The 16,711-nt window shown below is 42.9% G+C and overlaps 1 protein-coding gene across 1 annotated transcript in view; it reads right to left on the bottom strand.

Annotated features, from left to right (window-relative positions):
- Window positions 1-3,390: 3,390 nt before the first annotated feature.
- The window catches only part of rad18 (RAD18 E3 ubiquitin protein ligase), a 79,840-nt gene continuing 66,519 nt past the window's right edge, over window positions 3,391-16,711 (bottom strand). Inside the window, exon 12 of the mRNA XM_083772287.1 lies at window positions 3,391-4,152. Within this exon, the coding sequence (XP_083628413.1) occupies window positions 4,053-4,152 (100 nt within the window). The 3' untranslated portion in view covers window positions 3,391-4,052. The remainder of the gene's footprint in view (window positions 4,153-16,711) is intronic.

The raw sequence follows: 16,711 nt of genomic DNA, 5'->3' as shown, positions 1-16,711 counted from the left end.
TTATAGGGCAATGCTTTTAACCCATTCCCGGACGTGAATCCCTTTTTGGTGTTTTTCAAGCATTATGTCGTACTTTAGCCATTGAAAAATAGCAGATCTACAAGCTCACAAGCTTGTAGATCTGCTATTTTTGAAAAACTGGAGAAAATGTGTTGGAAATCTTTTTATATATATTCTTTCAGAGCGGACGTTTTTAACTCAAATCTTTGCTTCTGGTGGGGGTCACTGGGTCGGCGGCCAATTACATATATTTTTGGGGTGTCTTTGACATGAAAATGTTTGAGAACCACTGATATAGAAACACAAGTTTTTCAGAAAACGGTCAGGATTTAGAAGACATTTGTAGAATGTCAGGTCTAAATGAATTGCAGTCAGGGGGACAGAATGTGTTGTTCATCGCGGGGTTCTTTGGGATGCTCTGTGATATACTTTCCCTCAAGGAAAAGATTAAGTTAAATCTCTGACCATGTCATTCAGATTGGTCATCCATGTCTTAGGACATCTGCAGAGAGGCAGCTTCAATCATTTAGGACTTTCTGGTTCTTAACTTGGACAAAAGGCTGTCATGGTTGTACCGTACCTTTTGGAAGAGGGACATGGAATGCATACTAGCACATTCTGAGGAAGAAACTAGACCTCCTGTGGTGGGAAAAGTACCCACATTTCTTTCACTCAAGTAATAGTATACGTCAATACTGCTAATGTACTGTAGAAACACTGCTACAAGTAAAAGTATGCGTCAATACTGCTAATGTACTGTAGAAACACTGCTACAAGTAAAAGTATGTGTCAATACTGCTAATGTACTGTAGAAACACTGCAAGTGAAAGTCCCAAAGTATTGGTATTAAAATGTACTTCAAAGTTCCCAAAGTCGAAAGTACTCGTTGTACAGAATGTCTGAAAATAGCAGATCCACAAGCTGAGCTTGTAGATGGGCAAAAATGTAGATGGGCAAAAATGAGGGCTGAAGTGGTTAATCATAACGATTGTCTTGTAATAATAACCAAAATCTAAAAAGTCAATAAAGTTTTCAAATACATGTAGTGGAGAAAAAGTACAATATCTAGAGCCGAGGTGTAGTGGAGTAGAAGTAAAAGTATTGTAAATACTCAAGTAAAGTGCAAAGACCTCAATATTGTACTTAAGTACAGTACTTTAGTAAATGTACTTAGTTACTTTACACCACTGTAGGCCTCCCTCGGTGTTCCAACAATGGGGTATTCGATCCCATCATATTCACTCGGCCAAACTCACCATTTCCAAAAAGGAGAGAGAGAAAAAAAAGGGGGGATTTCTTCAATAAGAACACAATCTAAATCCTAGCACACCTGGATCAAACAGGAGCTGTTATTTGCAAATACCTCAAGCTTTAGTTGTGTCAGAGCCAGATGGCTGGGATTTACTAAATTACTGTTGTAGGCCACTGTGCTCTTCTGTGATTTCAAACTTAAACTCGGTAGGCTACTACATGTTGTTTCCATCAGGCAGAACCTTGTATCTCCATATTTCATATTGTTTCCATCAGGCAGAAATCGTATCTCCATATTTCAAAGTTTGTTTTTTCATAAACCAATGCCTTACAGCAGTGGTTTTCAACCAGTGGTCCGGAGACCACCAGTGGTCCGTGAGGGGGTTCCAGGTGGTCCCCAGCTAAATGGAGAGTTGGTAACCAAAATTAATGGACTTTTTTTTCTAGATCTTTAACTCTTGAGGGTGTAAAATGACCCGTACGGGTCCATTTGGTTTCATTGTACGCTCTCAATAGTTAAAGTATTGTTAAACATCAGCATTACTTGATTTACAAGACGACTACATATTAGAAAAAGTAGAAGAATTGTTATTTTGATCGTTTGCCCTGTTCTCTCCTATGGTGCCACATCAATACAGTGAGGAATGGTTTTGGGTCTGAGAGGCTAAATCTCATCAAATGGTGGTCTGTGGCTCAAATGGTGGTCTGTGGCTCAAATGGTGGTCTGTGGCTCAAATGGTGGTCTGTTGCTCAAATGGTGGTCTGTTGCTCAAATGGTGGTCTGTTGCTCAAATGGTGGTCTGTTGCTCAAATGGTGGTCTGTTGCTCAAATGGTGGTCTGTGGCTCAAATGGTGGTCTGTGGCTCAAATGCTGAATAATAAAAAAGGGTCTTGATTTGAAAAGGGTTGAAAACCAATGCCTCACAGTGTTGTACAACAGTAGTGAAAAGAGACGATTACATCATGGGCTCATAGATCTGCCATTTTCACTTTATTTAAAACATTTCAAAAAGTTAATGCCCATGTCTGTGGGCTTAATAAATAAATATTGAACCAATGAAAAGTATTAAGAGACTAAATAACCACATTGGCTGCTGCGACTGCATGTATTATCCTATGGTGGTAAACCTTCACCAATTTGACACTCCAAGGCCAAGCACACAAACAGAAAATAAAGTACTGTCTGCAGCTATTTGAGTTCTGCACAGACACCACGATGCATCAAAGCACCTTCCCAGCTTCTTTCAGCTCATGCAGCGAGTGCTTGTTTAGGCAGAGACCAGGAACAAAAATCATTATTTAATTACCATGGAAAATTGTCAATCTTCCAGTTTGTTTCACTTTGCCGAGGCGAGGCAACCTTATCCGCTTCCATCAAAAGTGTTTTTCCCCCAGCAACCGCTCAATGTTTTTCCGTTCAGTAGTAGACAAATAGGGTGCGGGTGAGTTCCATCGGAAATCGTGGAAAATGTGTGTGGATGGTTCCTAGGTCTGGTACCCAAGATAACAGCCTGCTGCTGCCTCCCCGAAGTCCAAGCGTGGATCTAGAGCCAGGCATGGCACTCTGCTGTGGTTTGAAACACAGAGTGACATGCCTGCTGTTCCTGCCGGGATAACCCGTTTTGCAGCTGTGTGTGGGGAAGGTAAGGAGGCGCAGAAGCGAGGGGTGTGTGTGTGATGGAATGTGCATGTCACGTCACGGTGATGTGTCCAGTGGCGTCTGTGACGCCGGCATGGAAATGCTCTACAACCTTTGCCTGGATGGATGGATAGTCTCTGTCAGAGAGTCTCTGTATTTGGGGGTCAGAGTCACTCAAGTCTCAGCGTGATCGTCCTGTTCAGCCTCCAGGCAAGGCAGGTTTTCAATCGAAAAGTGCCGAAAGTGTTCCAATTCGCTCTCCCTCACACGCCAGATGCAACCCCCTCCCCCTGTTTATTTATTCCCGCTCAGCCTTTATCAGGCCATTTCTAAGAAACCTATTATTTCCAGTTTATTGAATTAGACCGCCACCCCACAATGTGCGCGCACACAGATCGATGGGAGAGCCATAGGTGCTCCGCTAGAATTACAATTGCCACGTCTGTGTCACAGCTCTGATAATCGGAGGAAGCAGCAAACAAGACACACATGACGCAAACGGCTGAAAGGTTTATCAGTTTATCTGACAGCCAAACACAAAAGGATAAAGGGCTTTTAGTTTGAGCCATTCATACAGCCGCTATTCAAATATATACTTTACAGCAAGTCCCAGGGTGGATCTTTAGCCTTTTTTTCTTCTACCAAATTGTTATCCCACCGTTTTTGTAACCCATTTTTTTTCACTCAGTGTCAATTGTCAACTCTAGTGCAATCCTGGGCGCTACACTCCCTCTGCCAACCTGGGGAGAGCAACAAACTGACCTAAGTACTGACCCGTTTTGTTCCTTCCACACGATACGTCCAACCGAGGAAAGTCCATATGGAAGGAACAAGTTATTCCAACAAGTCCCTTTGCCCTCCATCTGGCCAGAGGGAGGCAGTATCGAGACCAGGATTACTGCACGATTTATGTGAGGGTACCTACCCTAGGGGACACGGGGACAACATGCAAACTACACACATGACCGTTTTGCATTGGCAATTAGCTCAAACATTTATTTTTATGCTCGTCAAGTACCTCAAAGGTCATTGAAGCTGTGAAATGACGGAGTATGACAAATATTTTTAACAACGACCCGTATTTCCTTTAAACAACTGACTGCATAAAACAGAATTTTAAAATTAAAAACCCCACAAAACAAACAAAATCATTTTGATCTCCTCAGCGGTCTTCTCTTAGAGTTTTGCACTTGCGTTTGAGGGGGATGAGAGGGTCGGCGGCATCTTCCTCTCTGGAGCAAGTAGTTTGGGGCGTCATGTTTCTGAAAGGAAATGAACACCGTTGAGAATACTTTTTTTCTTCCCCCCCCCCCCCCCCCCCCCCCGACTCATGTTGATGGAGCAGAATAATAATAATAATAATAATACATTTTATTTATATGGCGCCTTTCAGGTCACTCAAGGTCGCCTAACAAAACAGAAAAATACAAAACAATAAAGCAAGTTTAAAAATACAGCAAGTTTAAAAAACACACAAAAGGCCTGCAGCAGACTTCTACTCAAGGTGGGAGTAGGCTTGTCTGAAAAGGTGAGTTTTGAGGTGGGATTTGAAGGTGGGGAGTGAGTCCATGTTTCGGATGTCGGGGGGAAGGCTGTTCCAGAGGCGAGGGGCAGAGCGGCTGAAAGCTCTACCCCCCATGGTGGACAAACGAGCTGGGGGAACAGTGAGGTTGGTGGAGGAGGCAGACCTGAGTGACCGGGTGGGAGTGTTGATATGGATGAGATCAGACAGGTAAGGGGGGGAGAGGTTATGGATGGCATTGAATGTGTTGAGGAGGATCTTGTAGTCTATGCGGTATTTGATGGGTAGCCAGTGGAGTTGGTGAAGAACGGGGGTGATGTGGGAGATGGCAGGGGTTTTGGTGATGATGCGGGCTGCAGCGTTCTGGACCAGTTGGATTTTATGGAGGAGTTTGTGGGGGAGACCGAAGAGAAGGGAGTTGCAGTAATCGAGGCGGGAGATGACCAGAGAAAGGACTAGGATGGCAGTGTTGTTGGGGAAATAGAAATAGAAATAGAAATGTACTGAAATAAATTACACCATTACCCACCAAGTCTCAACTGTGGTTTTCGTGAATGTATACACAGTATGTCAGGCACACAGAATTCACACGACAGACAAAACTTGAACCCTCAGAGTTTGGTTCTTGCCGACATGATGTGCAAATTGTGCATCAATCACTTACAGTTGGCCTAACTGACTAGCACTGTCCAGTCACACCCCCAAAAAAGTGTCAGTGCCACAAAAGGTAAAAACAATTAAGTTGACCTACTTGCTGGCTGTGTTGTTAAATATTGGTACTGGTCATTCTGAAATTGATAACCACATGAAAAAAAAATCATTGCAGAAACATGCTTATTTCAGCCGTCTAATGAAGAAATACATTTTAAATGAATTAATACTTGAATTCTGTAGGTGTGCAATTTAAAATGTATATTTCCCAAATCTCCTTGAAGTTGCCTATTTCTCCCTTTCCTCTTGGCGGTTAATAGCAGACCAGGGAGGTAATCCCAAGGAGTCACATGAAGGATTTGAGAGGAAGGGGGGGAAAAAAAAGAAAAAGAAAGAAAAACTTTCCAGTGTAATTAAAAAAGAAAAATAAGCCGTTTACAGGTTGCAAATCTGCCAAACTGACTTTTCACTATGCATTATTCCAGGTGGATGAACTCCAGAACAACAGAGATATGAGAAAACGACTACAAATGAATACAAATCCCCCGCTGGGGCTCTGTGTCGCCACCAGTCAAGACATAACGTCAATACAGTAATATTCATACAGTCAACAGTAATATTCATAGCCCCTGTGTGACTGCAAGCGCCTCCAAGCACTCTCAATCTGGGGGCCTTGTTTTGGGCATGTTTTAAAAGGCAAAAATGTTCTAAAATAGCAGCTCACAGGGTTATTTAGGGTTAGCTCACAATGCGTGACCGTGACGTGTTGTGAGCTTGTAGATAGACTATTTTGACTATTCATCATCGTACGACTAGGGCTTAAATTGGTAATACAAATCAAAAGAACTAGCCATGAGGCCCATCGGGGCTCTCCTGTTTCTGTAGCGCGAGGCAGCTCGATGTACAAGAAGTACACCCCGTGGACATGACGCAGGGACTTGCCCCCGATCCAACCCTTGATGCTGAGTGTCAAGCAGGGAGGCAATGGGTCCCATTTGTCAGAGTCTTTGGTGTGACCCGGCCGGGGATCGAACCCCGACCTCCAGGACAGACACTAGGGGACTTTAAGCAACGACGGTTTTCAGGATGGCTCCACTAGGCCGGATTTACGGCGCCTATGACGTCATCGCCGAAGCTGTCAAAATGGTTAAGCAAACAGCGGTCGGCGACAGAGACATTGGTTCCCATGGTGACGCGGCTATGCAGCGTGTGTCAATTCTTACATGCACTGGACATGATCAGCAGTGGAAAGAGGAAGGTGCTGGAGCAATCTGTGTTATTCTAAAACACTTTTAATAAACATGGTTAATGTGACATACTGTATGGTATTAGTGTTATTTCTTCATTGCATGCCAACACATTACACAGCATTATGACAGCTATAATTTCAATAGACATGGTTATGACATGGCGTTGTGTAGACACTACGTGTAAGTGTAGGTTCTGCCGTAGTAGAAAGGGCTGCGACGGAGAGCAGGTTTATGTATCGAGCACTGATCCATTTCTGGTTGCCGGCACAGACTGCCGTAGCCGTCGTTGCTTAAAGTCCCTAGACTCCCTACTATCTACTAGGCCACTGAGCTGGTAAAAAGAAGAAACTAAAGTAACTAAACCGGCCGTAGTTATTATTATGCAGAACATGCAACATAGGGGTTGGGTTTGTTGGCATTTTGTTTTAGAGCATCCATTTATAGAATAATTATGACAAGGGGGAAGAAAACCTCCCAAATATCACAATGGAAGCTCTTCATCAAAAAGACTAAATTATTCCTCAAGCGTATTATTCACTCATCAGTCATCACACAATATTGTTTCAAGTGAAACAATAATTAATATGCTATCCTGCTGGGCGTCTAGAGGGACAGTTTTTAGTACACCGTAACTAAGTCATTTATTGTAATGTTAGAAAGTAAAAGTCATTTCCTACATTATTAGGAACCAATTATGAAGTTTCAGTGCTGAAACTACGCGCTCCTCGAAGCGTAGATCTCTGCCAGGACGGGTGGCCTATCCAGGGCTGTGTCACTCACGGGGCACACTAGTGATCGGAGGACACAAAGAAGCAGCGGTTGGAAATAATGTACGAACGACAGAGTGCAACTTTGCGCACTTGTGGCGACCCCTATGGGCAGAAGTGAAATGGCTTTCGGAAAGGTGCGCTCGCCGCTCTATAGAGGCCCTGTTGTCGTTCTCCACCTCATTGCAAGGAACATTTGTAGCCTTTTTATGCTGTACATGCTGTGTGCCTTTTCAGTGTTTTAGACATAATAATAATAATATGAATATGAATACACTTTATTTATAAAGCGCTTTTCAAAACAGAGTTAAAGTGCTTTACAGTGGAATATGAAAATGCAGTACACCAGCTTAAGAGGCACTTGGGTGGAATACAGCAACAATAAATCGTTAATGCAGTACACAGAAGCAGTAAAATAAAATAATATCACAGTAAAAACAATAAAATAAATCTAGGGGAAAGCCTGTGTGTACAGGTGGGTTTTTAAAACAGTGATTTTAAAAAGAGCCACTAAGGTTGCGTCCCTCAGATTATGGGGTATGATATGGTGCCCTGGCTGCGAAGGCCTTTGATGTCATGGGAGTCGGGAGACCCCCTCCCCAACGATCTGAAGGTACGCGGTGGGTTGTACGGCTTAAGCATGGCCGAGATGTAGGTATAGGGCCAGGCCTTGTATGATAACGCTCGTCTTCATGTAATATACTTTTGATTTGTGTTTAGACCACACCCAAACATTGTTTGTGCCCATCATGTTCTTGACTTGCCTGGAACCTACAGTTAAGTCTATAACACAAAGTCCTGTCTGTCTCCATGTCCTGACCGACAGCCCAGAAGGTTCCATATGAGCCAGCTATAGATAATTCAGTACACTGGGTAAGTGTCTTGCCTTTTCAAATCAGGACGGATTTTTTTTTTTGGTGGACGCAACGGGACAGCATCATTATTACAAGTCAGCGCGTTAGTCCGACTTGCCCAATTATAACTCCGTCCCTGACCTCACGCGAAGCCACCTTGTTGGAATAATGTGCCGTCGGAATTTTGAGCGGATCCCGGACACAGCGGCGGCGGCGCCTTATTGAGAGCATCACGTGTTACCATTTAATCTACTGGTTCCCCTCCCTCAATGTTAAACACAGAACTCGCCATTCAAACCATGTACAGACTTGCTCTCAGAAGCCTAGTCTCATTCAATGAGGTTGACGTTCAGAAGCAACACCTACTTGTATCTTGGCACGCCCATGCATGAATCTTGAAAGGTTACACTACAGTTTACATGAAATGAAATGTGCCTCAGAAAGGAACAAATGCGAGGCAGTCACATAACACATTGGATATAATTCAAAGGAACTTGTAATAAGCCAAATAAGTTTAGCTTTAGCTAATTCCGCCAATACTCGACTATTAAATCCTCTTGAGTGAATGCCACCCTCTGCGAGTTACAATGGAGAAGCAGAAAATATTACAAGACCTTGAGTTCAGACGCACGCATACCCATGCCATTACTTTGCCCATAAATTCAGCGATTATTTAGTACTCAGCGGGGAGTTGGGACAAGTCAGTAGAATCCATGGATGGATATGGGAAAGGAAATAAGACAACAGTGGAAGGGGTTCCAGGGGGTCCTCAGCAAGAGAGTTAAAATAGCATCAAAATGTGTTGGACCAATTTAACCGTACTTTATGCTTCAGCAGTGATTCAAAATAGCCGGTTTGCAAACTCTGTTATTTTCTTTGATTGATTTGACATTTTGAACAATCACGAAAATTAAAAACTAAAATTGGAATAATGGTGCCATTTGGTAACACAGATTGTCTCTTATGAGGGCCCTGGCACCAAACCCTTACAGATGGGGGTCCTATCCGTGGTCAAATACACAATCAAGTTGGCCGTCCTTGACGTGAAATGAAAGTCAATAAACGGTGCTAATGTTCTGTGTGTGTGTGTGTCGGTGTCAGACTAGAACAGAGAGGGAGCGGGGCGTCCGGACAGATGGAGACACCCCGCTGTGAGGCAGCGGCGGCAGCTCAAGTGTCTCACTAGTGTTAAGTTATGGCACCATTTCACATGAACTGACAAACACTGGGCGAGCTCTTGAGGTTCTTGGCCCCGTGTACAACACTCTCACAGGGAGAGGCACGCAGCGTTTGATGGAGGCGAGGAGGAGGAAAGAGGGGAATGGAATTACTTTGCTCTGACAGGAAGGAGGAAAAACTTCTCTCTCCCTCTCTCTCTCTCTCTCCTCTGGGGGAAATGCTCAGATAACAGAACTCCCCCAGGAACAAGAGGGGGGCCCCAGGAACAAGAGGGGGGCCCGCAAACCTCAGTGCATGTGGAACTATTTAGGGCTCAACATGAAGGCTCTCTGGAGTTGTTTACCCTACCGACATGTTACCCTGCAGTCAATGACTTAAGTCCTGTGCCATGCTATCTCGACTGGATGAATAGTAAAAACAAAATTCCACTGCTGGAATTTCTGTGAGGAATCCACATGTAACAAAAAGGTAAAGATGTGCCCTGTGTACTGTATAGTATACCACGTAGAAAGTGAGAGCTTTTCTGGAGCCAAATTCCTCGCCGTGTTAAAGAGAAAAAGCCCGAGGATAGGAGCGGTTTGGTTTTGCTGTTGGCCAAATGTCCTTTCACACTCATCACAAGACAATAAAATCATCTCCCGCCACCCTTTTGAGTCAACACGGCATTCCAAGGTTCCAGCACTACGGGATATGAATGGCTATATGGAAGATGTGTTGTGTGGAACTATGAGACATTTCGGAATAAACATTGGCCGGTTTTGAATTTACCAAAAGGTCATTACAGACAGTGACGGAGTGGAGCCTTGGATCTTCTGCACAAGCACCATAACGGAGGAGAAATACAGTGACCTTAAGACAGACACACTGCACTGGCCATTATGTTTTATTATGGTCCCACTTGCCTTTCACTCAACCGAACCTTGAAGAAAATGTTTCCATGAGCGCCCTTTATTTGATCGCATCGGTCTTTGGAGGATGTCAGCTGTCAAAACATGTATAGGGAGCTTATAGGTGCTACAGTTAATAAAAAAAAGAAAACACCATCTCAAGTGGTACCAGGGACAGTGGTTTGCAAACATTTTCATGTTTTTCAGGCAAATGGTGCATTTATATAGAACTTTTACCCAATACAAGGCGCTTTCATAGATTGTGCATTACATTCACCATTCACACACATTCCGATGGTGGAGGAAACCATGCAAGGCACCAACCTGCACATCGGGAGCAATTAGGGGTTCAGACAAAGAGTCTGTCTCAAGGACACTTAAACACTAAGGCTCGTTTTAGACGAGAACAATGTTCATAGAAAACCCTAAACTAAAGTATGTTTGCTGGGGTCCCTTTAGACGAGAACGGTGTTCATAGAAAACGCTAAACTAAAGTATGTTTGCTGGGGTCCCTTTAGACGAGAACGGAGTTCATAGAAAACGGTAAACTAAAGTATGTTTGCTGGAGTCCCTTTAGACGAGAACGGTGTTCATAGAAAACGGTAAACTAAAGTATGTTTGCTGGAGTCCCTTTAGACGAGAACGGTGTTCATAGAAAACGCTAAACTAAAGTATGTTTGCTGGAGTCCCTTTAGACGAGAACGGTGTTCATAGAAAACGGTAAACTAAAGTATGTTTGCTGGAGTCCCTTTAGACGAGAACGGAGTTCATAGAAAACGCTAAACTAAAGTATGTTTGCTGGAGTCCCTTTAGACGAGAACGGTGTTCATAGAAAACGGTAAACTAAAGTATGTTTGCTGGAGTCCCTTTAGACGAGAACGGAGTTCATAGAAAACGCTAAACTAAAGTATGTTTGCTGGGGTCCCTTTAGACGAGAACGGTGTTCATAGAAAACGGTAAACTAAAGTATGTTTGCTGGGGTCCCTTTAGACGAGAACGGTGTTCATAGAAAACGGTAAACTAAAGTATGTTTGCTGGGGTCCCTTTAGACGAGAACGGTGTTCATAGAAAACGCTAAACTAAAGTATGTTTGCTGGAGTCCCTTTAGACGAGAACGGAGTTCATAGAAAACGGTAAACTAAAGTATGTTTGCTGGGGTCCCTTTAGACGAGAACGGAGTTCATAGAAAACGGTAAACTAAAGTATGTTTGCTGGGGTCCCTTTAGACGAGAACGGTGTTCATAGAAAACGCTAAACTAAAGTATGTTTGCTGGGGTCCCTTTAGACGAGAACGGCGTTCATAGAAAACGGTAAACTAAAGTATGTTTGCTGGGGTCCCTTTAGACGAGAACGGCGTTTTCGGGAGAATGCAACAAAGTGAAAACACCTTCCAAAGTGGACATTTTTGAAAATGCCCGTATCCTCCCGTCTCCATGTAAACGAGCAAAACTATGAATCCGCGAAACCTGTGACAATCATGGCTCACGTGGGTTCACAAACTTCACAACGCATATGTATATTACATTGTAGCAGAGCCGTAGGTGATATTTGGAGTACCTAGAATGAGCAAACACTCCCTCGCCCCCTCCCTCGATTATTGGGACGTCGGACTAAGTAACGCTACGCACCCATTTAAATGTATTTTGCCGTGGACCCCCCCCTTTGAAAAGATGCTGTGCCAGGGAGAGAAATAACTCATAATAACCAAATTACAGATCTACAAGCTCCCAACGTGTCGTAACTCGTTCGTTTATCGTGACGAGTTTGTAGATCGTCATTTTTGAAACGGGCCTTAAGCATTTAAACTGTTGCTCATTTTGCCTCACATTTGACCTCACTTTGAGACCAGTGGTCTTGGATACTTAATATTCACTAGACCTGTACGTGCCCGTCGCAGTCGGCCAGCGGCCTACTTGGGAACGATGCAACTTGGGAACCTAATGATATACGTCGTCATAGCATCTGTTTTAACTGTCAGCCGGTGTCCCACATGGAGATCTGTGTATGTGCCTGGGCCCACTGGCAGAGCCTGATTGGAGGTTGAGCCTCAATTGGCAGAGGCTGGAAATCGCACAGGTGAAAGGAGTTGGCCTCATTAGGCGCACTGGCAGAGCCTGACCAGAGCCTTTTGTGGTGGTTCTGGAGAACCGTGGGTCCGACCGACTCGATGCCGGCCACTGCACTCCCTGTGGGGGGGGGGGGGGGGGGGGGGGGGGGGGGGTGGAACGCGTGTGTCGAATGTGAAGTCGGTGGGTGAAACAGTTCTCGAGTAACGTGCATTACACGCACACACACGCAGAGGCGTGGCGCATGTATAGTAGGATGTTTCAAAGACTAGGGTACGGTATTCAATTTGAAACCCACGTCATGCCCAGGAAGTAGGCCTGCCTGTGTATACATTATAACAGCATGGGTTTGTATTGTTCGATTGTGGCTGCCAGGACACACTCCAGTGCTTCTTATCAACAGCCGTGACGTCGTCTACACCCAGCAGTCAAAAGGGCCCGGTGAACAATTCAGTCCAATTGACGGATAGAGAACTCCAAACTACGGCCACTACATTAACAACAACAACTGTGCAGAATCAATTTCCACCACTCTGGCCACACGTACAGTATACAGGAAAACACTTGTATTCCTGTCATAAACCATTTCGGGCGGGAACCCCATTTGGTGTTTGAAGCATCATGTCATGCTTTAGCTATTGGAAAATAGCAGATCTACAAGCTCATAGCGCGCCACCGAGTGGCCCGCTACGAGCTTGTAGGTCTGCTATTTTTTTTAAAGGTCGTGAAAATGTGTCACAAATCTTTGAATATATATTTCAGAGCGAACATGTTTAACTAAAATATTGGCTTCTGGGGGGGGGGGGGGGGGGGTCCCTGGAACTACATATTTTGAGATGGGGAGTCCGTGGCCCAATAGAGATAATTCTGGGGGTCCCTGACATGAAAAAGGTTGAGCACATAGAAACATGGGTTTTTCAATCGACCTCAGTCCAAAATGGGATAAGAGGACCCCGCCAGCCGCCAGGGCACTGTGATGACATGAGAAGAAAAAAAACTATGACAAGTCAATAAGTCATGGCCAACAGCACATCGGAGTAGATATTCATGATGGGGAACCCAGCTGTGTAAAGAGCTACTTTGTCACTCTGTCAAAAACAAATTAAAGCTACACCTCGACTTGAATTGAAACTGTGACAATGGTAGCCTCGATCCTCTTCCTTCTCACAGACGTCTGACAGACAAACATAATGGTTCAGTGCACTTACTGGCCGAGTCCAATATTTGTCCTATTATTGTCCAACACGTTTTCCTGCCATTTTCTACAACTAGATAATTATATACTGTCTGGTTGGAAATTGTAGCACTCTCACTTACCGATTTATTTGTCATCCATGTTAAAGTGCTTTTTACTATATATATATATATATATATATATATTTGCTTCATGCCAATATTTTAAGCCCAAAAACCATGAGGATTCACTCCATTTAGCCATATCAAATGGCATGTTGGAGTGTAAAAGTAAGACATTTTTTGTATAGTAATTACAGTATTACTGCATTAGCAGAATATATAGAGAAAGCTTGGGACATACGGACAAAGAAAACTTATGTGATATAATTTTTTATCAAATACTTGGTGTAACTTCTGTGTGGGAAGTGAACGTGATATTGTTTATTTATGTTGTTGGTGTTTTATAATCCCGTAAGGGATGGGTCTTTATGACAAGACACGAAAATAAAAATGCATTCATTCATACAGTACCTGTATAATAATGAGATCAATTTGTTTATTTCTGAGGTCCTAATAGCTTGACCAGGGTTCAACACCATGCTGGTTTTGTACACTCTGAGTTAACCCATTTTTGGCGGGAACCCCTTTTGGTGTTAACATTATGTTATGCTTTAGCTATTGAAAAATAGCAGATCTACAAGCTTTTGGTCTGCTATTTTTGAAAAATCGAAGAACCACTGACAGAAACATAGCTTTTTCAGAAAACTGTCAGGATGTAGAAGACATTTTTAGAATCTTATCTCAGGTCAAAATGGGTTAAGGGGTCCTTGCAAATAAATCAATTGAGAAATAGGGATGCACAATTTAAATCAGTACAATAATCAGAATTGGCCATAAAAACGTCATATTGGTATCGGAATTGGTCCCAAAATAGTACACATTATTTAATCGGTTTTCACCAGCAAAAAAATAAAGAAAAAAGACAAATAATTCCACATTTAATGTGTGTACTGTACTCATCTCATTCAGTAGTTGTTTGATTGGATACTTTATTAACAGACTTTGGGCTAAGCTCCTAGGGAAAAGGCTTGTTTCCATTGTGGTCCTCTGTATAATATCGGAATCGGTCAGAATCGGTATCAGCAGATATGACCCTGCCAATAATCGGAGATCGGATATCGGTCATAATTTGATAATCGTGCACCCCTATTGAGAACCCCTAGTAGTTGGACTCCTAATGTGCCATAGTGTCGTAGTAAATAAGTCTCATACCTTTTCTGAACAAAACCTGGACACTTGGCATTCAGTAATTGTGTCTTATGATAAAAAACCAGAACACGCAAAAGCCAATGTTCCCAACAAGCCCATTGACATTTCGATAACTGCAGCACTGTAAGCACCATCATTATTTGGAAGTGTCACACATTGCAATGTATAAAAATCTAGGTGTTCATTGGCCGTTATGATGACATGATAATTTGGCATGCCGTGCGAGATACAGTACATAAACTAATTATAGAGTACGTTATGAGTTATGATCCAGTGGGTCAATCTCTATAATCCATCGTTTGCAAGGGGTTGAGTTATGGCACGGTGTGTTAATGAGAGAGAAGACTGCAGACTGCAGGGAGAGTAGAGGAGGAGGACGATGCATAAATACATATTTCACACCAGATGTGTCAATTCATACAGAGCTGTCCGAGCTCACTGTACACATACTTTACTGTCTCTTCTAGATACTACAGCACTGTGGTCTATTAAACTAGAGGGGGCTAATGGAGTCAGAACTATGGCTATCGAGTTCTTATAATCGGTTCTAGTGAGCAGACAGAATCAATAATGAGCAGACTTTTGAAAGTAACAGTTCAGTAAAGAACTTGGGGGTCGTTATTGATTCTGAATTGAACTTTAATTCACACATTAATCATGTTACCAAGATTGCCTTTTTTTCACCTTAGAAATATTGCACGAATCTGTCATTGGACGATGAAAAAAACGCTTGATCCACGCCATTGTTTTTGCTCGGCTTGATTACTGCAATGCACTTTTTTTCTGGACTGCCAAAGAAAACAACTGACAGATTACAACTTGTCCAAAATGCGGCAGCCAGAGTTTTAACTAAAACTAAGATGAGAGAACATATTACTCCAGTTTTAGCTTCTCTGCAATGGCTTCTCGTTTATAAAGCTCTCAATGGTCTCGCACCTTCCTACCTACATGACTGCCTGCCTAGATATGTCCCAAACCGCCCCCTAAGGTCTAACACTGCTGGCCTGCTTGCTGTGGCTAAAAAGAATGGCAACTTAAAAAACACGGTGAAGCAGCATTCTGCTTCTTCGGGCCGACGGCGTGGAACAAACTCCCACTATACCTTCGACAGGCAGCCTCTGTGGACATTTTTAAAGCACAGCTCAAGACCTACTTCTACTACTTCTACACTCTTGCTTTTAATTGATCTTTTAACCCTGGAAGCCCCAGCGATGCTTTTGGTCAACATTTCTATTTTAATTAATTACTTAATTAATATATTTTAGTTCGGGTTTTTTTCCACCTAAACATCATCATTGATGTTCATTGTTTAGTCTTGGTCATGATATTTGCATATAAATACCCCCCACAGAGGCACAAATTCACACAACTTCAAAATCTTAAAAGTTAACATTTAACTTTTAACCCTGAAAAAAGTAAGCCTGTATATTTCTTTGTGATCATTAGAATGTCTGGAACATGCACATTTATTATTGTGAAAGATATCCCCCAAATCTAAATGATTAAATTAATATAATTTTAATCATTATACATGTACATAATTTCCTCTGCAAAGTCCTAGTAGTACAAAGTAGTAGTAAGGTTGAAATATCTTTTTTGCAAGTAGAAATATATCCGGGTCTTGCTATTCCTTGTTATTCATGTCCTCACTGTATTGCATTTTTGCTATAATTTCAATGTTTTATGCCTTTTTTTCCCCCTCCTGGATAGAATGATGCAAAGTTTCGGTTTCAGCCCAGTAAGTATAACAATATTCACCTAGCCTCGGTCCCAGCCTTACTCATTTGCGAAGAGAAAAGCCTGGTCACAGACTGACAATATAAGGCAGAGATTGCATAGCCGGAAATGTCGGCCCGGAATATCCGTCGGTTGTATTTCCCCCAGATATTGTTCGACCAAATCACAACAATTGTTTCATTCACGGAGAAATGTAAACCGATTTGTAAAGCGTCAATGTCATTTATTTGAGCGGTACTACCGCCAAATTCCAGCAATGCACAGCGTACAGTGGGTCTTGCCCGACGTGATATTCATCATAACATGTGAAATGCATTCAGGGGTTGCTTTACTTCCTGGGCCTACTAACTGGCACTGTGCAATAGAAATGTGGCGCTGATCAGTCCAGTGGTTTTGGGAGATTGCCGCGGACACAAATAAATGGTAAATGGTGCATTTATATAGCGCCTTTATCCAAGGCGCT

This window comes from Protomyctophum parallelum (assembly GCF_964188405.1).
Source record: "Protomyctophum parallelum genome assembly, chromosome: 8".
NCBI classification, from domain to species: Eukaryota; Metazoa; Chordata; class Actinopteri; order Myctophiformes; family Myctophidae; genus Protomyctophum; species Protomyctophum parallelum.
The sequence above is the reverse complement of the archived record's forward strand: the minus strand, read 5'-3'. Positions and strand labels throughout refer to the sequence as shown.